Source organism: Prunus persica, chromosome G7, assembly GCF_000346465.2.
Source record: "Prunus persica cultivar Lovell chromosome G7, Prunus_persica_NCBIv2, whole genome shotgun sequence".
Taxonomy (NCBI): domain Eukaryota; kingdom Viridiplantae; phylum Streptophyta; class Magnoliopsida; order Rosales; family Rosaceae; genus Prunus; species Prunus persica.
In genome coordinates this window covers 937818-962190 of record NC_034015.1, presented here as the reverse complement: position 1 = coordinate 962190, position 24373 = coordinate 937818, and the positions used below count along the sequence as shown (strand labels likewise).

Below are 24373 nucleotides of genomic sequence, written 5' to 3'. Positions count from 1 at the left end.
CCACTCTCTCTCTCTCTCTCTTTTCAGTTTTCTATCTCTATCAATTTTGAATCAGTAACATTTATTTATAATAAAAAAATTGGTTAAAGAAAAGAAAAAACAGAGACTAGGTAAAAATGGACCTAGCCCTTTCAAATATTACAGGGCTGCATGAAAACAAACTAACCCAAGTAGAGAAAACTGATTCTGCTTTTTTTGGGTTCCCTTATGGAATAGTGGGTGAGAGAATTTCAGGAAAATAGAGAGTTGGAACTGAAAGTACCAATAGTTTTCAGGGATTTCTGGAAAATGCTCTATGAGCATAGCAATGTGTGATCTCATTTTTGTATGTCATCTTCTATTTATTTTTCAATTGATTCACATTTTTGTTGCATATGTTCTTTTTTATAAGTTTTTATAGGGGATGATGTTCATTCTAACAGTTTGTTTCAAACAAATGTTAGGATAGCATATTTTCTATTACAATTTTGCAGATTTATGAAATTTTGTAGATTTTTTACAGGATCAACATTGATACCGAATCATACCGGTCCAAAACGGGACCAGTATGATTTGAACGTGTTTTCAAAAACTCTCATCTCCTGTCATCCTATCCCGATTTCCTTATTCGGGATTAACACTGAGATGACCTTCATCCCGTATCATCCCATACCGTGCCCAGCCCTAGTTATCACTTCTATTGTGCCCATGGAACAGTCACCATCACTTATCCGTGCCAAAGTGAACAACAAATGTATTTTAATTTTAATTTTTTCTTTTTAAAAAGGCACCATTTTAAGGTGCCAATTCATCTTTATAAATAATAATACATTTAATAGTAGAAGCATATGGTCCCACCAACACTTTTCTAATAGTTTTCTTTACCACCCACAATATTCTTCGCTTCCATGCACAATATAATAATTCATAATTTTATAAATTAAATATTAGGAAACTTAATTTCATAACGAAAATTTGAAGTCCAAACCAAACTGACCATGTATCCTATTATTACCTTGTAGGATGACCATGTATCCTTTTATTATATGTTTTGGTCTCTCTTTCTTATCTTATTATTTCTATAAAAATCTTTTATGTTCTCTGTTTTTTATCTCTCTTTTTTTTCCTTTTTTTTTTCTTTCTATAACTCAAAATGAAATACATAAAAGATTCTCTTTAGATTCTCTTTCCGTATCTATATTGCTGAGTTCTCAATCTCATTGTATTTAGTCCAAGGCCTTTGGCCATTTTGGGAGATCCTTTTTAATTTCTCTTTTATTGCTTTATCTTCCTTTTTGCTTGTTGGTACCTATCAATTGGTATCATTATTGGAACCCTAAAACCAATGTCTGACAGTATGAGAAATCCGTTGCTTGTTGGTATTCTTACGATCCCATCTATTTCAACCATTCTCTGCTTGCCTCTTCGACGCCCTTAACCACCACCCCTACCTCCTCTGATTTTTCCACTTACCACTCATTTGAGCCACATAATTATTAGCATTGACGATACATGGTCAGTTTGGTTTGGACTTGAATGTTAAGGTATCTAATTATCTAATTAGAATTACCTTATCTGATGAAGGGTGGCTTAGCACTATCTAATGTTTTTACTAAGAAGCAAACCAAGGAAATTCTTACTTTCCTGCTACGAAGGGAACGCCCTTTGTAGAGTTAGCCGGTATCTCCCCTTGCAAGCCAGGAATGATCTCAGTCATTGCTTGAACAAGCTTGGGATCTTCACTGTTGCTTTCATAACATCGACCCCATCTTGGATCTCTGCAAACCTGCACACACAGACAGAAGAGAGGAATTAGAGCTCAGCTTAAATTAAAGTGACCTATGTGGATACTAATTAAATTTATTTGCCGCTATACATGGTGCAAAGACATATGGAATGCCTGTGGCTCTAACTTCGAGTGCCGATCCTCTTAACAAGTTGAGAGTCTCTGCTTGATTTCAGTTTGAGGAAATTGACATTAGTACAAATTTACTTTTTCTTCAACTCCTAAGAAGACTAAAGAAACATATTTCTCAACTGAATGGCATCAGATGTGTACTAAATGCTAAATGCTAGGACAACACTTTTTTATTTTCTAAACTTAATCAATATTCAAGACTTTGAGACTAGGATTAGAAAAGAAAAGTAAGGGAAATGTTAGTATGGTTGAAGGCATATCTACTTGCCTGGTAGCTCCAAGGCCAACATTGTGGGGAAAGATTGTTGCCTTGTAGACACTGTTGTGGCCATGAACAGCATCAATACCATAAATCAATGGAATTCCAAGCCGAGTTGATAAAGAAGCCTTTTGAAAATCATTCACCAGTTTAACCCAAGTTTCTGCAGAACCCTTTTGTACTCTAACATTCACAACCCCACTTAATATACTCCCTGCCCAAAACAAATTTCTTCTTCCTTTAAACAAAACTTACCTACATAAAATTAGACTTTTGATTCCAGTGATAGAGAAAAGAAAAGAAAAATGGAAGTCATGTTTTACCAATTAAGTACTTCTTCATCACCTCAGCTGATCAACACGGCTATCTATCTGCACCATTTGGCCAATCTTTTCCTCCAAAGTGATCCTTGATTCTAGTATTTAATGGTTGTTTGGGGTCCTTATATTTAATGTATTCTGCTTCTGCTATCGCTATGCTGCAGAAACATAAGAGAAGAAGCCCCGCCAAGAAGACGGGAAGTCTGGCCATTTCCTGTCCCAAAATATTTACACATGAATCAATACCCAAGTAGAAAAGCCACTTTAAGGGAGGAAGAGGAATGATCAACCAAAATTATGAAAAAGTAGAAACTCTACAACCAGAAATGAAACAGTAAAAGGTGAACCTTTTTTTTTTTTTTTTTTTTTTCAAGAAAAGTATTAAGCAACCATCTTACTATGTTTAAAGAGAAAGAAATCAAAAGGACCCTTATATTGAAGTAGAGAATTAAAGAGCACCCAGTTTTTAAGAAACTAAAAGACGATAAAAAAGTTACATTTCTTCAAGTCAAAAACAGAACGCATGCATAGTAGCTGTTTGGTTTCTAAGAAAACAAAGGAAAATTTAAAGAGAATTGTGACTATGAATTTATATTTGGTTTGTTGCCATTTCCTGATTAAACCCAACTGAGAGCTCTGTAATTGAATCACCACTAGGCTCAGTTGAATAGAGGACTTCATCATTCTGGAAACTAAAACTTTCTTGTTTCTCAGCGAACAAACATGGCATTAAAGAACTTGCATGTGGAACAAGAAACACTAGAAAGCGAGAAAGAACTCAGAACTTACAGAAAAGTAAAAGAGACCCAAGAGGCAATGACCTCTGTTCTGTTGACGGAAGAGAGTGAGAGGCAGAGAGAGTTGCATGAAAAATGTAAAATTGGGACTTGAAAAAAAGCAGCTTTGTCTTGATTTACCAAACACCTCTTCCTTCAGAATTTTTAAAATAAGCTGCTTATTTTAAAAGCACAGCAAGCCTTCAAAGGAAGTTGGCTGTCAAGTCAATTGATTGAAAGCTTTGATATGATACTTTTATCTTAGCGGGTGCAGAAAACTGACTTCTTGGAACGTAAACTTGTTTGCTTCTTCATTCATGTACTCATAAATTATCTGCTACTCTCTATTGTTCCAATTACCATAAGCAGTAATACTAAAGAGAGCAAGAAACGCCTTTAATTCAGAAAATGCTAAACAGAGCAACATCTAATATAACCTTGACTTGTGTAGGAACCCCATGGCACGTTGGTAGTGTGTGTAAGAAACCCCCTCCCTTTTCAGTTTAAACTATCGATTGTATTAAAAAATATAATAATCATAAATTACTGAATTAAATAGTTAAACAACAACCAATCACTCCAAGTTGAAGGCTATATGAGCGTCTGTCAGAAGGGGATAGTAATAAAATGACATAACAACTTATTTTATACTGTACTAGAAAAATATAAGACCAAATGCACGGATGATCATGTACATGGCCAAGACTTGTGAAATTATCTGCAATCATATTTTCTTCTCTGAAGATATGTCGAACGCAAAAAGTGAAGATTTGGTTCAGCATATGCCAAATATTCTGGATGACAGAACGAATATTCCACGGTAGTCGGATATCTTTATTGACAATTTGCAAAACCTTTTAATCTCTCTCAATCTCTATATTGGATAGTCGTAATCTAAGAGCACACTGACGAGCATGACGAAGAGCCAACACTTTTATTGTAAGTGTATCCATGACTTGTATCTCACAACATATGAACTAGACATGTTAAACATTGCTAAAGCATTACCATAATTTCCAATGCAATACGAATACTTATGAATGAATGTTAGTTCACTAGAATGCATGTCTGAAAAATATACCTATTGGAGTCATTGAGAAACTTTACTTACGAATTTAAATTAAAGGCTCATAAATGAATAAGCCTCTAATTAATAATTTTATTATTCAGATAAATAACCATCCATTTTGAAGAGTACTACATGAATACCTAGTTGAAATGGGTGGGGGTTGTAGTGAGGCCAAATCCAAATGGGAAGAGAGGGTCATAACGTGCATCTCCAACATTCATAGGTAGCTGATCGACTGTTTTGAACCACGTGCGAGAAAGCTTTCCAGTGAAACCATAGTCACCAAATAAAACATCAGCTACTCCTTGGCCTTCAGTTCCTGGAAGCCAAGCTGCGACAAGGGCATTAATCGAAGCAACATAGGGTTGGACCACAACAGGACGGCCGGAGATGACAATAACAACACATTTCACAGCGCCGCAAACATTAGTGATGGTGGTCGGGCCAGGGTCGGGGATTGTCAAATTTAAGCTGTCACCAAATGTCTCGGCATATGGATGTTCTCCGACTACAACAATGGCATACGAGATATTATTTGACTTCACAAAGTCAGCGTCAGGATTCTCTTTGTAGACTAACTGTGTTCTTTATGGCAGTAAGAATTGTGGTACCTGTTGAAAAAAAAAAAAAAAATCAGTTTCATGTAAGATTTTAGTTGTCCCTGTCAGGCCTCAGACAAACATGTCTCCAGTCCTTTATTTTTCAAAATAGGTTTTGATCATAGTATAAAAGCTCTTCGCTGCAGTACCATTAGGTTGACATTATCTTTTACTATAATGAGGACCAATTTTTCGAGCACCAAAAAGATAAGGCTCTCAAAAACACCTTCTATGAGATTGTTTCTTGTTGAAGAAAAGTTTCATATAAGATTTTAGTAGTCCTGCCAGGCCTCATAGGCAAACATTCAGTCCTCTTCTATTGAGCTAGAAATTTGATTTTTACAATCCGAACCGTCTAGTTTTCAAATCTTCATTCATAGATCATCCTTGCAAAAAAAAAAAAAAATTAGACAAATTGAAAACATGTAACTTTTTCCAATGACCATTATCCTTTATCTTTTAAAATAGGTTTTGATCATAGTATAAAAGCTCTTCTGTGCAGTACCATTAGGTCAACTCCAAATAATGATGACTTTCACACACCCAAAAGAGGAGGCTCTCAATTTACCTTCTGTGAGATTGTTGCCACTTAATCCCTGCCACTCAATAGTCCACCCACCACACTGATAGCCAAGATTATCTGCATGACTGCCAGCTACAAGTATTTTTGATGTCTTCTTGGGAAGGGGTATCAATGGCTTTTCAGCAGATTCACCATTCTTTAGCAGCACCAGCGATCTCCTCACAACTTCCCTAGCCAGTTCTCTATGTTCCTGTGAAATTAGTAATACAAAACACAAGATTAAGTTTTCCACATTAGGATTGCTTGTAGAATGGTGTCAAGTTTATCAATAGCTACCTGACTGCCAAGCTGGTGGACCAGGCTCATATCAGCGAATGGTTCCTCAAATAAGCCCATGACAAACTTAACTCGCAAAATTCTCTTTACTGCATCATCAATTCTGCTCATGGGAATGATCTTATTTTTCACCAGGAAGGTTAAACCGTCAATGAATTCCATATAGTTGTATGGAACCATGACCTTTCAGATGCAGAGAAATAGGTGTGTTAGAAGTCAACTAACTAACATCATCAAGTTATTCAATTTAATTTAAGAAAGAAAGAAAGAAGAAAAAAAAAATGCCAACAAAAAGAGATGCAGATTATTACCATGTCAATGCCAGCATTGATTCCTGCCTGAATTGAATAAGAGTAGTTGGCATGAGGTGGAGAGGTGATCCTATCAATACCCTCCCAATCTGAAATGACAAAACCCTGAAACAATCCACAAGGTTGTACAATAATGCTTTAGTTTTTAAATTGATATTAGTGAAACGGACCAAGAACGGAAATAAAAACAGAAATATGATTTTACCCTGAAACGTAGCGTATTCTTAAGGAAGGCAGTGACAAGATCATGATTAGCATGCATCTTTACTCCATTCCAGCTTGAGTAGGATACCATAATGGTTGCCACACCCTTGATAATTGAGTTATAGTAGCCTGGCATGTGAATGCTGAGCAAGCCGTGTCTGTTAATCACAGTGTTATTCTCATTGATGCCTTTGGTTGTTCCACCGTCACCCACAAAATGCTTTGCACAAGCTGCAACCTTTTTACTTCCAACAGAAATAACAGAATATTATAAACAAAATAGCTTGTAAAATTAATAACAAACTTATTGTTTGGAATCAAAAAATTATTAATGATTTTTAGATAATGTGTAACGAGAACTGGAATCGTAAATACGCCCTTTTCTCTATGGTGATTGATAATTCTAATTACTAATATTAACAGTCCCTTTATGCACAAATCAGAGTGCAACAATATGGGGAGAACAGTAGCCTTTGCAACCACAGTAAATTAACTTTGCAGTTCCTAGAGTACCAACTGATATTTCTCTGAAGGAGCTTAAATGCACTCTTCATCTCTTACTTTATTCAATAACCAACACCACCCCCCTCCAATGATAAGGATAAAAAGAAAGATAAAGAAAAACGAAAGGGAAGGGAAGGAATTCCTATAGGAACCAGGATGCCGTACTGGATTTATAATTTTTGTTTGCTAGTTTAGTGCTTGACTTTTACTTTTGATTTACACAGTTAGTGGAACATGGTCCACTCATATAAGTCCACAAACAGCACGTTGAAATGGATGGTACTAAGGCTCCAGAGTCCTTCTGGTTTCGAGAAATAATCTCTTTTTACATTTTTCATAGAATGAAATTGCAATACAGATACCATGAAAGTTTAAGTCTAATTATGTACAATTAATTACCTTAACCAAACTAGTTTATTAAACAGACATAGACAACTTAAGTCAAAAACCAAGGAATTAAAATTCTTACTTTCCTGCTACGAAGGGAACACCCTTTCTACAGTTAGCTGGTATCTCCCCTTGTAAGCCGGGAATGATCTCAGTCATTGCTTGAACTATCTTAGGATCTTCACTGTAGCTTTCATAACAGCGACCCCATCTTGGATCTCTGCAAAACTGCACAGATAGAATTAAGAGGAATCACACCTCAGCTTAAAGTGACTTATCCATCACCCCCGCAACGACATTGATGATGCGGAAGTCAGGACGCGTGGCGTCTTTCGAGCCCTCGATTTCGAAACCCGATCCGGAATTGTCAAAAACGCCGATGCTCAGCACCGTACACGGATCGTAGACTTTAAACGTGTACTGCTCGTTCCACTTGGGCTCCAAACTATCACATACGGTACGCGTGCGTACCCATTTTGGTCCATACTTGGCCACGCAGTAGGCGTCCGAGCATCCTTTACCGTTGACCGTCTTGACCGGTATCAAGTTCTTGCATCCGATTACTCCGAGCTCCACCGTGCCTAGCGGTGGCTTCCAGAGCTGCCTCGCAGTTGGGCTGTAGTCGCTGCACACGTGCGCCGCCTCGTCCATCACGTGATATCCGCCGTCAAAGCAAAGGCGCAAGTGCATTCTGCCTCTGTACATCCTCTTCTCGTCGCCGTCTGGATTTTCCAAGCTGAACCATCGCGACGCCACTTTGCGATCGTCCACGCCTTTTGGGTCTCTCAAGTAAAAACCGTGCCCAGCCCTACTCTGAGGAAACTTCATTTCCAACCCTTTTCACCTACTCGCCACTGCCACAACTTCAGATCTCTCGCAGAAATGCAGGGCTTGAAGGCTCGGATCCTGGCCTCCGTCGCCGTGCTGCTGTCTCTTGTCTACTGTGGCTTGACCACGCCGTCCACCTTTCTTTCCTTAGAACGGGTTTATCCGCCGAGTCACCACGGACAGATTGAGCAGCTCCGAGCTCATGACCGAGTCAGGCACGCCCGACTCTTACAAAACTTGACGGGCAGCGTTGTGGACTTCCCACTCCACGGCACCTCCGATCCGAACTTGGCCGGGTAATTTTTATCGTCATTGCTAATAATTCTTGGATAATTTTATCATCAAACGTAGAGGGCTTGAGTCTCTTGTTAATACTGTTTTTTTTTTTTTGGGGTGAAAATGTTAATGCTGTTTCGGTTGTTGATGATTGATGGATTTTTAGAGTAGGGAATATATAATTTTGTTTTTCATAATTTATGTTGACTAAGTTTGGCTTGCTTCTGGAAGTTCTGGGCGTCCTTTTCAATTAGGGACAATGGATCTTGTGTGTTTTGTATTTTTAATATAAAATAGGACAATATTGGGCCCAAAAATCTATTTGGGAAAAGGGATGGAATCATCATGCTTGCTTACAGCGTAGTTGAGGATTTCCAAAAAGCTGGAAGAGCTTGGTTTCCCATTTTACCCTTGGGGATTGACGTCGTTTGGGTTGTGGTGTTTTTGTTTGAGCAAGGGTAAAACAGGAAATCAAATTTGTATGATATAACTCTTTTGGCTTTTTTGAAAACCCCTCAAGCAGTGACTGAGGAAGAATCTTTTAAGACACATCATGCATTAAAAGCATTTGCCGTTTTAGTGAAAATTAAAAGCTTTTGCATGGCTATCGAGGGAAAAAGAAAAATGAACGAAGAATGCCATTCTCGGCTAAAAGGGATAAGAGGCCACATGGTGGTCCACCACGGACCACTGAAAGAGCATGAATATCCCTAGGTAGGTTACCGCCGCTTTTCAACCAAATTGTTGGAGAAGAGAAGCTCATGTTTGCCGCCAACTCTTTATTACTTTGATATCTTTTGTAGCGTCAGATATGGAATCATGTTTGACTTCTGCTAATCACTTTTGTTCATCTTCAATTCTTCCATATTCAGGCTTTATTATACCAAAGTCAAATTGGGCTCTCCGCCAAAAGAATTCAACGTGCAGATTGACACTGGAAGTGAAAACTTGTGGGTTACCTGCAATTCCTGCAGTGATTGCCCCCGGACTACTTGGCTTCCCGTAAACTTCTGCTTCTTTTTCTTGCTGTATGTCATTCTCAAATTCTTGCATAGTAAAGCTTAACAATTACTGTTCCATGTTTTACAGATTCAGCTCAGTTCCTATGATTCTAACAGCTCATCAACTGCACGGTTGATCCCCTGTTCAATGTGCACCTCCGCATTTCAAGCCAAATGTTCTCCTCAGACTAACCAGTGCAGTTACACTACTCAATATGCAGATGGAAGTGGGATATTTGGTCATTACGTATCGGATACACTACATTTTGACCGGATTCAGGGGCAATCCTATATTGACTCTTCAGCATCCATTATTTTTGGGTGAGTTGTTTTAAAGGCACACAATCATGAATAAACAAATACAGTCTTGACACTTTGATGAATAGCAGTCTTTATAGCTAAGTGGTTCCACAAACAGATACCTCCATATTCATTTGTCATGATAAGCAAATTAATTCAAGAACAAGTAATTTGCAAAACTGAATAAAAAGCAAAACTAGCTAAATAAAAACAACTGAAAATAGCTAGAAAAACATTGTCTGCTTTGTGAACTCTAGATAGACTACTCAAATAACTCCCACTAATTGCACTCATCGAAACTTGAAACAGTCCCATATTCCTAACATGCCTTTGAAAAACTCCATTTGGTAATCCTCTAGTCAATGGATCTGCTACCATAGAGTGAGTGTCAGTGTGGTCAATATTTACAAGGCCTTCTTTAACATCTTCCCTTACTGACAGATACTTGAATTTTATGTGTCTGCTACCTGATGTCCTTTTATTGCTCTTGGCGAAGAAAACAGCAGAACTGTTGTCATTCCAAATCTGAATCGGCCTTTCGTGTGATTCCACAACTTGTAAACTTGTGATAAAGTTCTTGAGCCAAATAGCTTGACTTGTTGCCTCATAACAAGCAATATACTCTGCCTGCATTGTTAAAGTTGCAGTGAGAGTTTGCTTCACACTTTTCCAAGACACAGCACCACTTTCAAACAAGAATACAAAACCTGAAGTAGATTTCGTTGAATCAACACAACCTCCCAAGTCTGCATCCGCATAACCTACCAACTCTAGATCCTCACTCTGTCTGTAAACCAGTTTGTAATTTTTAGTTCTCTGCAGGTACCTTAGTACCTTCTTTGTCGCAACCCAACGTGCTTGTCCCGGATTAGACTGAAATCTTCCCAAAACACTCACTGCAAAGGCTAAATCTGGTCTGGTACAGACTTGAGCATACATCAAACTTCCCACTAGAGAGGCATAAGGTCTGTCAGCCATTTCCAACCTCTCTTGCTCAGTTTTTGGTGACTGTTCAGTGCTTAGTTTATCTCCTTTGGAAACTGGCACTTCTCCTCCTGCACAGTTTAGCATGTTAAACCTTTTTAATACCTTCTCAATGTATCCCTTCTGAGATAAGCCTAGAAAACCCCTTTCTCTGTCTCGAATGATTTCAATTCCTAACACATATGATGCTTCTCCAAGATTTGTCATGTCAAAAGCTTGTGACAGAAAAGCCTTTGTGTCATGTAGTAGTGTCAAATTTTTACTTACTAAAAGTATGTCATCAACATAAAGAATAAGAAAAATAAAATTGCTCCCACTGACCTTGATGTATATACATTCATCCATTGGACTTCAATGAAACCATGAGACTTAACTTCATCAAATAATTAATATTATGCAGAATAATTTCTCTGATTATAAGCATGTTTTGTTGTGTTGATTGAATTAATTCTGAAATTGCCTTGGCTGATGGTGCTGGAAACATACAGGTGCACTACCTATGAGTTTGGGGGTTTGACTAGTTCACTTTCAACACTGGATGGGATATTTGGGTTTAGCCAAGGGCCTCTGTCTGTTATATCGCAGTTGTCATCTCGAGGGTTGACTCCCAAAGTGTTCTCTCATTGTTTGAAGGGAGATGAAAAAGGAGGGGGCATACTTGCTCTTGGTGAGATTTTGGAGCCAAGTATTGTTTACAGTCCTCTTGTTCCACCACGGTACGTCTCTTGAAACCTTTCTCTTATTTCTTTCTGCTTGTAATCTTTACTATCAAACTGTGAATTTTGGTGGGAAAGAAAATGGGAGAAGGAAATAAAGACTAGGGTTTAGACTAGGGAATGGGAGAAGGAAATAAAGACAAGGGTTTACAGCCACTGATTTCCGTTGGTTTACATAACCAAGAAAACCAAATTTCTAACCTAGTCTATTTTTGTCTAATAGTTACTGGAAAACAAACTCATTAATAGTCTCAACTCTCAACTTACCAATAAAGAGTAAAATTTGCCTAAGTTAAAGGACAATAGTAACTTATATGATAATTGGTTAAAAAAATAGTGATTATTGTCCAAAATTCTTCTAGTGTGTGTTGCTACAATTTATTATATGAAATCAATTTATTCACCAAGGGTTGGTGAGATGCTGTCACTTTTGGCTTTTTAAACTTTTACTTGTTAGCTATCTTATATTACTTATTTGTCTTTGATTTTTTCATATAACGTCCTTCACCATTATTTTCAGGCACCATTATTATTTAAATCTGCAGAGCATTGCTGTAAATGGGAAAATCCTGCCAATTGATCCAGCAACCTTCACAGCACACGATAGAGGAACTATTATCGACTCAGGAACAACTTTGGCATTCCTTGTTGAAGATGCTTACGTTCCTTTCGTTCATGCGGTAAGTTTATTCACTTGGTCTTATTTATGGGTTGATTTGTGGTGTTTGGTCTGAAAAATAAGATATCTTCTCCTTACTAAAAGCTTATTTTGTGTTGGGATGTGTAGATAACTTCAGCTGTTTCACCATCCCTGACTCCCTTCATTTCAGACGAAAACCAGTGTTATCATGTAACCACCAGGTTGGTTCTATCTCTAAATATTTTTTAAGTTTTCCTCTGAAGAAAAGCTCTGAAGACCTAAATGACATTTTATGTTTCAGTTTGGCTGAGGTTTTTCCTGCTGTTAGTCTAAACTTTGTTGGTGCATCAATGGTGTTGAAACCAGAAGAGTACCTTATACGTCAAGTAAGTTGTTCCTCCATCTCCCTCTGTACAAGTTACTATTTAAATTCATTGCATTAGACATATGATTATTGCAAATTGTATGGCATAAGTGTAATGGATCATTGTATTGTTACAGATAGGCATTGGTGTGTGGTGCATTGGTTTTCAAAAGGCTCAAGGAGGGGTGACAATCTTAGGAGGTTAGGCCCTAAATTTCGGTTGGTTATTGAATTTTTGCGGAAAAAAAATTTGTTGATATTTGGTTGGATGAATCCTCTTCAATTTTCTCAGTGTATATTTATTCAAAGCTTATGCAAAGTAATGTATTTTCTAGTCTACCTGGTGGTGCACAATGCAATGGCTTTCTGAGCACTTTGCAACTATTTTTTGTACTGATAAATATTGATTATCCCAATTTGCTTTTGAAACCATGTATGACAATCATAAATGTGTTGTCTCAATTATGACCCTTTTTTGTTTCTTCAATTGCAGATCTTGTTCTAAAAGATAAGATAATCGTCTACGATTTAGCTCTTCAACGAATTGGATGGGCAAACTATGATTGTAAGTTCAATTATGAGTCTATATGAACTCTTATATATATTTTTTTCAAGTTCTCCTTAGTATCTATGTCATATTTTGAAATTTTATATTTTTCAGGCTCATCACCTGTAAATGTCTCCATACCTTCTAGCTATGCTCGACGGCGGAGTGAAAGCAGATCTTCATTAGGAGACATGCTATTGAGCGTGCTAACAACAGGATTTGTGGTGATGTACATGTTGGCATGACTTGTAGCCAAATATCAAGAATTCTTATTTGACTTGTTCTTTTATTGTAATGGTCTAAAGTGATCTGAATTGAACTCTCTTGTTAGTCCATGATATATGTGATACTCTTTCCTCCAATGGGATTTGTCCCATGAGGTTGTCCTAGGAATGTTTTAACGAGGCCACTGTATCATGTCTTTGTACGTGTGTAGATTTATGAATGAATTCTCCTTCTCAATATATTACTTTAATTTCTAATTTACATAAGAATTTAGCCACCGTTGGATTATAAATATGACCTCCTATTTAATGAAATGTCTTATGTTTCAACATTTTCATTAACAACAATTTAAAGTTTTTGGTGGATTAAATTAGGAAAAATAAACTAACAAATATAATAATGATAATAATAATAAAAGATTACCGAAAAAACAAAAAAAATTACCAAGAAAAGGACCAAAAAGAGAAGAAAAAGAAGGTAAGACGTCTGCCTAAGAGCAACTCCACCCCTTAGGGCAAAGTCTAAGGCAAGGGCAAGCAAGGGCTGACACTATTCACGTGAATAGTGTCAGCCTTGCCATTTGTGGTTCCACCCACAAGGGCAAAGTCTAGGGCAAGTCTAGGGCAATTACTATTCATTGTACTTTATTTCCTATTTTTTTATACTTTAAATCATTAATTTTGATAATCTTTTGTAATTAAATTTTCGGATAAGATTTTCGGATGTGAATCTCGGTTACCACGTGTCTTATTCCAGATAAAATTTTCGGATATTCATTAATAAAAATTATAATCTCAGATTTCCGATAATATGAGTAGAGAGTAAAATATGGAATTGGTGTGGAAAGTGGAAAATATGAGTAGAGAGTAAAAAATATTGGAAGGAGATGAGTTTGTATGGAGATTTGGTGTGAAAAATGAATTATGTGAGTGGAGAGTAGAAAATATTGTATGGAGAAGAAATTGTATGAAGATTTGGTGTTGAAAGTAGATAAAATGGTTAGGTATTTATAGGGAAAAAATACATACATTTTTGGTATTTTTTAAAAAAAATTTCAGAATTTTTTCGAATTTTTTCTGATTTTTTAGGATTTTTTTTAAATTTTTTTGGCCAAAAAAATGAGAACCGTAGGATTTCTGAAAAAAATTCAATCGGAGCCACCCAGAGCCGACACGTGGCATGTAACCGTTGGTGCTGACGTCACGACGACGTCAGCGCACGTCAGTCAAATTTTTTTTACCGTTGGCGCGTGTATTACACGCGCCAACGGTAAAAAAAAATTGAATTTACGGCGCTGACGTCAGCATAAACTCGGGTTCGAGCCCAGTCGAATTTTGCCCTTGGGCCTGCCCGGGCTCGTGGGACCCGCAGCTTGCCCGGGCTGGTTTCGTCGCGCTGGAGGTGGACTCGGGCTTGTTCCTGCCTTTTGCCTGGGCCAGCCTGAAGCGATGGAGATGGCCTTACAAGCAGCCCGTGTCAAGCGCGGAGAGACACCAAACCCAACAAGTCTTGGCCAAAAGCCAAGTAGCAAAACGTGGCACCAAATCAGGAGAGAGGCTTCATTCATCCGTCGCGCCCCGACGCACGCAATGCTCGTCAAACCAAGTACAAACTCATTTTTGTTCACCCAATATTCTTAAACCCCAAAATGCCCTTCTAGTTCAAGACTCGGCTTCTCTCTCTCAGAGAGCGTTTATGCGTTTATGCCTTTCAGCCTTTGTTTGTGGTGAGGTATATTCTCCGTTTCGATACTCTTCAATACAGCGAAACAGGCACATCACCCGCCTATATGTTCCAGGATTCTACTCTATTGCTTTAATTTAAACAAGTGAAAATTCTCTCGCGGAAGAAAAATCAGGTGATTTATATATTGTTCTTTTCCTGGGTAATTCTTTAACGCTTTATTTTGAGATTTCGATGCGATTCAATTCAGTTGTTGAGTATATCTCTAAGCTAATTATCTCTGTTTTTGCTGATTTTTGGAGTTTTTGGCAAATGGGTATTGATTGTTTTCTTGTTTCTGGGTGTGATTAGCTGGTTTGTTGCCATTCTGGTTCATATTTCATTTTCTTCTTTAGACTTCAGTTTTCATTTTGTTTTTCTGGTGGTGGATTTAATTTGCTTTAATTGGTGCTCTTCAAATTCAATTGCTTTTTCTATGATCTTTTCTTATCTGGATTTCGAAATTGTGAGTTTATCCGTCCGTCGGTTTCTTGGGAATGCCAATTTTTTGTTAAAGTTTGCATTTTGAGGCCGTCGGGTGATATGGGGATTAGGTTGAACGTGTTTTTGATTTGTCATTCGACCGTAAGCCAACTGTTAAGGACAAGTAGATCCCAGAGATGCATAAGTATAAGCCAACCTCTTCTCTGCCCGTTTGCTGCATTGCTTAGATTTCTGACTCATTCTGAGATCAGTTTTGGTTTTTTGCCTAGAACAATGTTTGCGTAAGGCCTTGATGTTAATTGGTACTCTTCAAATTCATCTGTTTTTTTTTTTTTTTTTTTTCTTATATCTTTTTATATCTGGGTTTCAAAAATTATTAGTTGATCGGTGGGCTTTGTGGTGATGCCAATTCTGTGTTGAAGTTTGCATTTTGATTCGATTGGGTGATGCAAGGATTAAGTTGACGGTATCTTTTGATTTTCCATTTGACTTAACCAAATGTTGCGGAAAGTAGGGAAAGTAGGTCTCGGAGATGCATAACTATAATCCAACGTCTGCTTATTTCCTGCATTGATTAGATTTAAGACTCAGTGTTTGATCAATTTTAGTTCTTTGCTTACCACAGTGTTTCTGTGTTTCAGTTTCTATTGTGTCTGATTAAATTATACTGAATTGATAGGCTCATCATTTTATGTCTGGGTTTTTATATTATGCGCAAATGTTGTATAGATATATTATATTACATACTGAAAGTAGAAGAGTAAGCAAGCACTTGCTCTTACCACTAATTTCTAGTATATGAAAATCATTTAAATAATTCACCTGTGCAATTTAGCCTTTTTGAGAATGCATTTAGCAGTAAATGTGTCAGTCATTCAGAGGATGAGTTGTATAACATAAGATAACATGCCTCTTTTTTCCAGCAATCCATGTAAGTTTTTGTTTATTTATTCCTATGACTTTATTTTTGTTTCAGTTGGCAAGCTTGAAGGCATATTATACTGTCAGAGTAATTAAGAATACCGCCCTTCGCTTCACTTGTTTATCGAATATTTCGGTGTCTCATGAGCAGTAATTTGGGTCTTCCGGTGGCTTCTTTAAGGGATTTGTGTCCAGTATAAGGATGCCAATGATGACTGTGGGTACCAGTTGTTCAATTTATTGTTGTATCCATGTGATATAGCTACTTAATTTTCTATATGTTGGAATTGGAAAATCAACTCTAACATGGATTAGATGAAACCAATTTCAACAAGGGCGCCTGCTTGGTTGGTTGGCAACTTGGCATGAACTGACATCCTACTTTTCTGGTGGAAAAAAACTAATTGTTTGGTGGCATTCAGCCTTGTGATTTAGACCAATGGAATTCTCACCTCAAGGGCAAAAGCAGAAGTTGCAGTCACCTGCTCGCAAATTTTTGTCGACTGGAACGCAGAAAGATCTCTGGCTTGTTGTGCGAGAAGGATCATTGGCAGATGTGGATTCAGCACTATCACTACTGAAGAAGAGTGGTGGTGATATTAATTCAAGAAATATTTTTGGTCTCACTCCTCTTCATATTGCAACATGGAGAAATCACATTCCCATCGTTAGGAGGCTTCTTACAGCTGGTGCTGACCCAGATGCTAGGGTCTGTTGCTTTACTGATCTTTTAAGTTTATATGAATGCTTTTATGTTTTTGCTAGTGGCTGTGAAGTTATTTCTTTTATATGCTTTTATACTTAAATGATTAATGCTTTTCTTGCTTTGATTCACCTGCACCTTTAAATTTGAGATGATATTATGTCTTCTTTTCCTGTCATCTAATTGTATCTAAGATATAATTTTTCTAAGGGCAGTGTTATCGAACCCAACAGTTTTACCAGCATTCTCTTGCAACCAACATGGCAAGCTGACATGTGATGATGTATGTATTAATTTTCCTGAATGTGATGATGAGGTGCGGCCATATCATTCGCCATGTAGGTTGGGAAAAGAAATTGGATAAGTAGTATTTCTTTTGGTGTCATATATGTTATAATATTTCCTAAATCTTGCCTGACATAATTACTTAATATTCTAAAAACAAGTTAAGGTAAAATGTCTGAACCAAATATTTACCAAGCATGTCTTCTTGAAGGAACATATAATTAAATGAAATTTGAACTTTTTGAAGTTTGTAACTATGTATAATAACCAATCGTACATGGAAATTTGAAAAATTAAGATAATCAATGATACTTGGAAAATTGAAATATGTGGTATATAAATAATGCATTTAAAGTTGAAGAATTTACTTGCCCTTTTAGGTAAATACTTGGAAAGTTGAAATATTTGATCTATAAATAGATACTTTTGTATTCTATTCAGGTTTTTATTTTTCTTAAATGTGGAAACCGATTTTTATGATTTATCTTTGCATGGCCCTTCATATCATTTATTGCAGGATGGGGAATCCGGATGGAGTAGCCTTCACAGGGCTCTGCATTTTGGTCATCTTGCTGTGGCAAGTATACTTCTCCAGTTTGGTGCTTGTATCTCACTGGAGGACTCTAAATCTCGAACACCTATCGATCTCCTATCGGGGCCTGTCTTGCAAGTTCTTCAAGATGGACATAATTCTGGTATCTAGTGCAGTGTTTTGCCAAGATTTATGACGATCATATACTGTTTCATACTGAATGTACTTGTGTGTACTTGTGGTTAGAGGTTTGCTGAATTGCTGTTGTTGTCTTTAGTTACTACAGAGGTTTATAGTTGGGGAAGTGGCACAAACTATCAACTTGGAACTGGAAATGCACACATACAAAAGTTACCATGCAAAGTGGATGCTCTTCATGGTTCTTTAATCAAGTTAGTTTCTGCTGCTAAGTTCCATAGTGTAGCAGTCACTTCTCGAGGAGAAGTCTACACTTGGGGCTTTGGAAGAGGAGGACGACTTGGTCACCCAGATTTTGATATACACAGGTATAAACATTTATGATACTATGTAGCCCCTGTCCAACATAATACAGGCTTTAATCTTGGTTGATTTAGCATTTCCCTGTACTATCTAAAAATAATTTACTGAAAAGTTTTTGACCTGGTAATTTTTTTAATAAATGATATTCTTTAACGTATTATCAAATTTGAGTGTGTAGTATTTCAACTTTTACATGTTCATGTGTACAGAAGGACACGAATGCGCCCGTCGTCGTGGAAATAGAAATGATGCAAGTAGGAATGTAATTTCTAAGTTGGCAGAACTTTTTATCTTGAACTTGTGAAAACATTGAGATGCAAGAAACATACAAGCCATATTCGTCTCTGGTTTTATTCTCTGTATGACGAAAAGTTGAAGTCTGTCGCCTTTCACTTATAAAAGTGGCTAATCAATCAAAATTTTCATGCTTTAGCTAGTTGTACCTTTTGCGAAGCATGAATCAGTTCCATTTTATTATATGCATTTCAGTGGTCAAGCTGCAGTTATCACACCTCGTTTGGTGACTTCTGGTCTAGGGTCCCGTCGGGTAAAAGCAATTGCTGCAGCTAAACATCACACTGTTATTGCTACAGAGGGTGGAGAAGTTTTTACTTGGGGATCCAACAGAGGTAAATCATGAGGACTTCCAACCAAAAGTGTTTGCAATTTGCTCACCACTTACCTATCATAACAAAAGAAGCGCAAATTTAGTTGTCTTTATTTACTGGGTCCTTGCACGATTCGATATATGAGAAAATTTATTATTTTCCTTTAACGTATTCTGGCATTAGTAAAAGATTTATCTATGATCTATGTGTTGCTAGCATCTGAAGACTATGGAAAATTGATTATTTTCACATGATGTTGTGCAGAGGGTCAGCTTGGGTACACTTCTGTGGACACCCAACCTACACCTCGAAGAGTGAGTTCCCTTAGATCAAAAGTTGTTGCAGTTGCTGCAGCAAACAAGCACACGGCTGTTGTTTCTGATAATGGTGAGGTTTTCACATGGGGCTGCAATAGGGAGGGTCAGCTTGGCTACGGTACATCTAACTCTGCGTCAAATTACACTCCAAGAGGAGTTGAATACTTGAAAGGCAAGGTTTTTGCGGGTGTTGCAGCAGCAAAATTTCACACAATTGTCTTGGGAGTTGACGGGGAGGTAATTTTAACCCGATTTAACAGTACATATTCTTCTCTTAGGCTCACATATTAGATTTTTTCTCCTGTTCAGTTCAAGATATATTTTCAACCTATTTTATTACCTTTGCTATCTTGTGAATACTTCTCCACCTATTGGCGGTAGTTGAGCTAAATCCTGTATGTATATATGTACCAGGTATACACTTGGGGTCATCGAATTGTTACACCCAAACGTGTTGTAGTTGCTAGAAACTTGAAAAAGAGTGGAAATACCACTTTGAAGTTTCATCGCAAAGAACGGCTTCATGTGGTTTCTATAGCTGCAGGGATGGTACATAGCATGGCTCTGACAGATGATGGTGCATTATTTTATTGGATTTCATCAGATCCTGATCTAAGATGCCAACAGGTTTTGCTTTAGCATAATAGTGTTTTTGTTGAATGTCTAATCCTTTCTAGCAGCACATGTCAATCTCTAATCTTCTCTATGTTTTTTTGTTTGTCTAGTTGTATTCGCTGGGTGGAAGAAATATGGTGAACATATCTGCAGGGAAATACTGGACTGCTGCCGTTACAGCTACAGGTGATGTTTACATGTGGGATGGGAAGAAAGGTAAGGATAAGCCACCAGTTGCAACTCGGTTACATGGTACAAAACGGGCTACTTCAGTTTCTGTAGGTGAAACACACGTATTGATTATTGGTTCCCTTTATCATCCTGTCTATCCTTCCAATGTGGTGAAGAACCCTCAGAAGCAGAAGTCAAATGTCAAAGATGAGCTAGAAGAGCTTGACGAAGATCTTATGTTCAATGATATGGAGTCCGATACTCTTTTACCTACTATCCAAAACGATGATACTGATAAGGGGCCCATACCAACCTTAAAAAGTCTTTGTGAAAAAGTGGCAGGAGAGAATCTAGTGGAGCCACGAAATGCTATTCAACTGCTTGAAATTGCTGATTCACTCGTGGCAGATGATTTACAGAAGTATTGTGAGGTATTCTTCCTCATGGACTGCTCAATATGTGAAGGAAAATTATGAAACTCTTAACCTGTTTCAAATTGTATCAGATTTGAATTTATGTCCAGCTTTCTGTTGGTTGTGTTGTGATCATCTGCCTACGTTGTGTAATTATTATACAACAGGAATTTTGGACCTCACGTCATAATAATTTGTGATTTGAATATATTTATATATATATGATTCCTGTTGTTGGGTCACCTGGATATCTCCACTCTCAGGCCTAATATATAAGGTGGTATGTGCCGATTCTGGGTGGCCTTTGAGTGTTTTTTTTTTTTTTTCCAGTAAGTTTTTGTGGTTTAGTTATCAATATCTCCAATACAGTCCGCTTTATCTTCTTTTGGAACATAGAAGTATAGTGGAGGGCAGGTTATTGTCTAGAACACTTTAAGAACTACAAGACGATGTAGTATTGTCTCATGCTTCTGTTTATGGGACTTGTGATCCAAGTTTTTGCAGATTTGTAGTTTACATGCTACTTAATTATTTAATTATTGAAGCTGTGTTTGTTATTGCAGGACATTGCCATACGCAACCTTGACTATATATTTACGGTATCATCACAAGCTATTGCTAGTGCTTCAACAGATGCTCTAGCTAACCTTGAAAATATATTGGACCTAAGGTCATCTGAACCATGGAGTTACCGTCGTCTCCCAACTCCTACAGCTACTTTTCCTGCTACTATTTATAGTGAAGAGGAAGGTAGTGAGAATGAGGTTCAAAGGACACGTGACGGCCATACAAAGCAATCCACATCGAAAAATGAAATACACCAAAGACCAGATTCCTTTCTACAGCCCAAAGATGATCTAAATCATGGTCTCGGCAAGCAAGTTCGAGCCTTGCGGAAAAAGTTGCAGCAGATTGAGATGCTTGAAGCAAAACAGTCTAGTGGGCAACTTCTTGATGACCAGCAAATTACAAAGCTTCAGACGAGGCCAGCTCTTGAAAGCGAGCTTGCTGAGCTTGGTGTTCCAGTTGAGACACCACCATTGAAGGCATCATCTTCCGTTCAGCCAGATGGAAAAGGGAACAAAAGGGTTGAGCTATCAAAAAAACAGAGGAGAAAGAACAAACAGATGGCCACACCAGTGGATATAGGGTCTTCTTTTCCGGGGGATGAAGTAGAACCAAAACACACAAAAGATTTCTTGAGTATTGAAATCTCTCAAACCACAAAAAATAAGGTGAGCTTGTTAAATTCCAAAATTCGTTTTATTATCAAGTTTGAATTGATTTCAGTAAAAGATGATTATTCACCAAATCATCTTTTTCCAGCTAATTGAGATGATTGTGTTTTTCTTTTGAGATGTTTGAATCTTTGAATGCGGTTTGAAATCTTTTCAATTTGTTGACGTGCATTTATGATGGTTAACAACTTCATACTTGCTGTTTGGCATTATCCAACGGGTTCTTATCATGAATGGTCCCTGAAATTGTTAAGAGGCGTGAGCTTTACTTTGTGTATTGGGCGGATGAGCTATATTTTGATGAAAAATAGCCCTTCAAATTTTGTCAGATGATGACACGAGACTAGTTTTAGCGAAAATTTTGATGGAATGCGATGACAAGGATCAAATTGATGTGTGGACCAAAAGATTTTTTTTTGGGGTCAGAATGTGGACCGAAAGACTGGATCCACATTGATTGATTCAAAAGTTTGAGGACTAAAGTGAGGGCTTTTATATGGTCAGGGATCATTTGTGCTAAAAATCTTTATCCAAAATACAGGATGATGATTTTGGTCTCACCCTTTATTACTTTCCATAGCTTGTTTGCCACCTAGATGGCAAAATGTAATTTGATTGAACATCAAGGCTTGCACCCATTTTTTAGTAGTTTAACTGCACTTACATTTTTACTTGATCTTGGTGTGCAATTTACTCGGAACTTGCATTTCGTAATTACTATTGGATTATTGCCTTCTTCCCAAACAAGACTTGATTTTTGGTATCCCTTTCCCTGGTTAAAATATTCTCTACAACTTAGTGGGAACACATATTTTAACGATATGTGCAATAATTCATCTCATTTGCTAAATTCTTTGAATTGTACCTTTGATAGGAGGAAGATGCCATGAGTGAAGGGATTATGACAAACCAAACCACTAAGGAGTCAGCTTTGTGTGTTCAGAAGGACAATTTAAACCTAACAAAGAATAAGTGTTCATCACCAATAACTTCCAAGAAGAAGAATAAAAAGGGTGGGCTTTCTATGTTCTTGAGTGGCGCTCTTGATGATGCCCCCAAATACATTGTACCACCCCCACCATCCCCAAAAAGTGAAGGCCCTGCATGGGGTGGAGCTAAAATCCCGAAAGGATTTGCATCTCTTCGTGCGATTCAGGATGAGCAAAGCAAAACCAAGGACAGTCAGTCAACTAGGAACAGAGGTCATGCAGAAGATCCTTTCAATGCTAGAAGTGATGGGAAGATTCTACTGAGTTCGTTTTTGCCTTCCAAGCCAATACCAGTGGTCTCGATACCAGTGGTTGCAACCCATACTTCAGTGGCATCTGATGGAGAAAGAGGTACACCTCCTTGGACTGCTTCGGGAACTCCTCCCCTTCTTTCTCGCCCTTCTCTTAGGGACATCCAAATGCAGCAGGTATGTGAATTGCACCCTCTCTCTCTCTTCTTATGTGTTTGGACCATTAATATCCTTTGTTATGTGTACTGAATTCCATGCATTCTTTTTGAGTTGTTTTCTTGTTGCCACATGTGGAGTCATGTATATTTCAAGCGTTTAATTTACCATTCTCATACCTGTCTTTATTTATGTCTCAAATCAGGGAAAACAACATCATAGTCTTTCCCACAGTCCAAAGACTAAAACGGCTGGATTCTCAGTCACTAATGGTCAGGGTTCACCATTGGATGCTTCTGGAGTGAACCGCTGGTTCAAACCAGAGGTGGATACACCCTCATCGATTCGATCAATTCAGATTGAGGAAAAGGCTATGAAGGACCTTAGGCGCTTCTACAGCAGCGTTAGGATTGTGAAGAACCCATCTTAAATTAGGTAGAAATAGAGGCACCTCCTGTTCGTTTATTTCAGTTTACATTTTGGGTTAAATACACTGCTGTACATTGAACTGTATAGAATTAGCTCAGCGGATACTTTTTATATCTTTCAAATCCATAAAGTAGCAGAAGTTTATCTCATACTCCTTTTTGGGACTTTGTTTCCTTTAATTTTTTTAGACTAGTTTCTAGGTTAGGGCATGGCCATTTGAAATGTGATATTTTAAATTAAGGGATTGTAAATTATGTTGCATAATGTCAATAAATCAATGAAAGTTTCTGTTTTCCAACTGGAAAAAATTTGAATAAATGATTCATTTATTGTATTTGTACCCATTTTAAATAGATTGTTTTCTGTATTTTCGCGGTTCTCCCGACTTATGTGAGTTTATTGCTGAAATTTGAATTCTATCCTTTAAATTTTCAACGAACTCACATTAAAAGAATGGTATGCAAAGACGGATTTTCCCACAGTAATGTGCGCAGGAAACTAACCTGTTTTCCCTTTGTTTTTTCCACTTACATTTCCGTCAATATGTAAGACATTGGTTGCCAGCAACAGGTGATGAATTAACCTGCTTTCTCTCTCGCGTTGCTGGTGTTAAGCCACATGTTGATACCAGAATCAGCGACCAATTAAGGCTGAACACGTGGACAATGCTTGGCATCGGCAGGGAAGCTCTTGGCACCCAAGCATACCGATTGCAATACAAAACACAAATGCCCACTGGGCACGTAGCGTATCCACAGTGAATGTCTATAGTCCCACATCGAAATTCTACACAACTTGCACACTTCCCAAAGTTTATAAAAGGAGCACAATTTCTCAAAAGGGAGGTAATTTGAACTTTCGGTATACTGCCTTTGGATCTATTCACATCCATTGCTAAATCCGTACTTACTTAAGCATTGGAGAGCCTTCGGCTGGTACCACACCGGTGCCTGAGGTCTTACCGAGCGTTTGTTATCTTGCAGATCTCGCGCTACATCGAGGCCCAAGCATA

General features: G+C 37.7%; 2 protein-coding genes and 1 pseudogene across 3 annotated transcripts; 2 read left to right on the top strand and 1 right to left on the bottom strand.

Moving 5' to 3' along the window:
* On the bottom strand, positions 4304 to 8013 carry LOC18770524 (annotated as a pseudogene). Its single transcript, XR_002272497.1, has 7 exons — positions 7471 to 8013; positions 7268 to 7413; positions 6296 to 6539; positions 6091 to 6195; positions 5780 to 5962; positions 5489 to 5693; positions 4304 to 4932 (listed from the first exon to the last, which is right to left on the bottom strand). The product of XR_002272497.1 is annotated as a beta-glucosidase BoGH3B (transcript).
* LOC18769240 (aspartic proteinase-like protein 2) lies at positions 8068 to 13086 on the top strand. Its single transcript, XM_007202825.1, has 10 exons — positions 8068 to 8309; positions 9162 to 9291; positions 9379 to 9611; positions 11063 to 11290; positions 11811 to 11970; positions 12078 to 12151; positions 12232 to 12316; positions 12432 to 12495; positions 12788 to 12859; positions 12956 to 13086. The coding sequence occupies exons 1-10, from the start codon at positions 8068 to 8070 to the stop codon at positions 13084 to 13086; spliced, it is 1419 nt and encodes a 472-aa protein (XP_007202887.1).
* Positions 14634 to 23695, top strand: LOC18769920. The gene is made up of 11 exons (XM_020567808.1): positions 14634 to 14924; positions 16209 to 16862; positions 17659 to 17836; positions 17951 to 18179; positions 18664 to 18803; positions 19047 to 19336; positions 19514 to 19726; positions 19825 to 20316; positions 20862 to 21533; positions 22411 to 22953; positions 23138 to 23695. Exons 2-11 carry the CDS (start codon positions 16593 to 16595, stop codon positions 23360 to 23362), a joined length of 3252 nt encoding a protein of 1083 aa, XP_020423397.1. The 5' UTR covers positions 14634 to 14924; positions 16209 to 16592; the 3' UTR covers positions 23363 to 23695.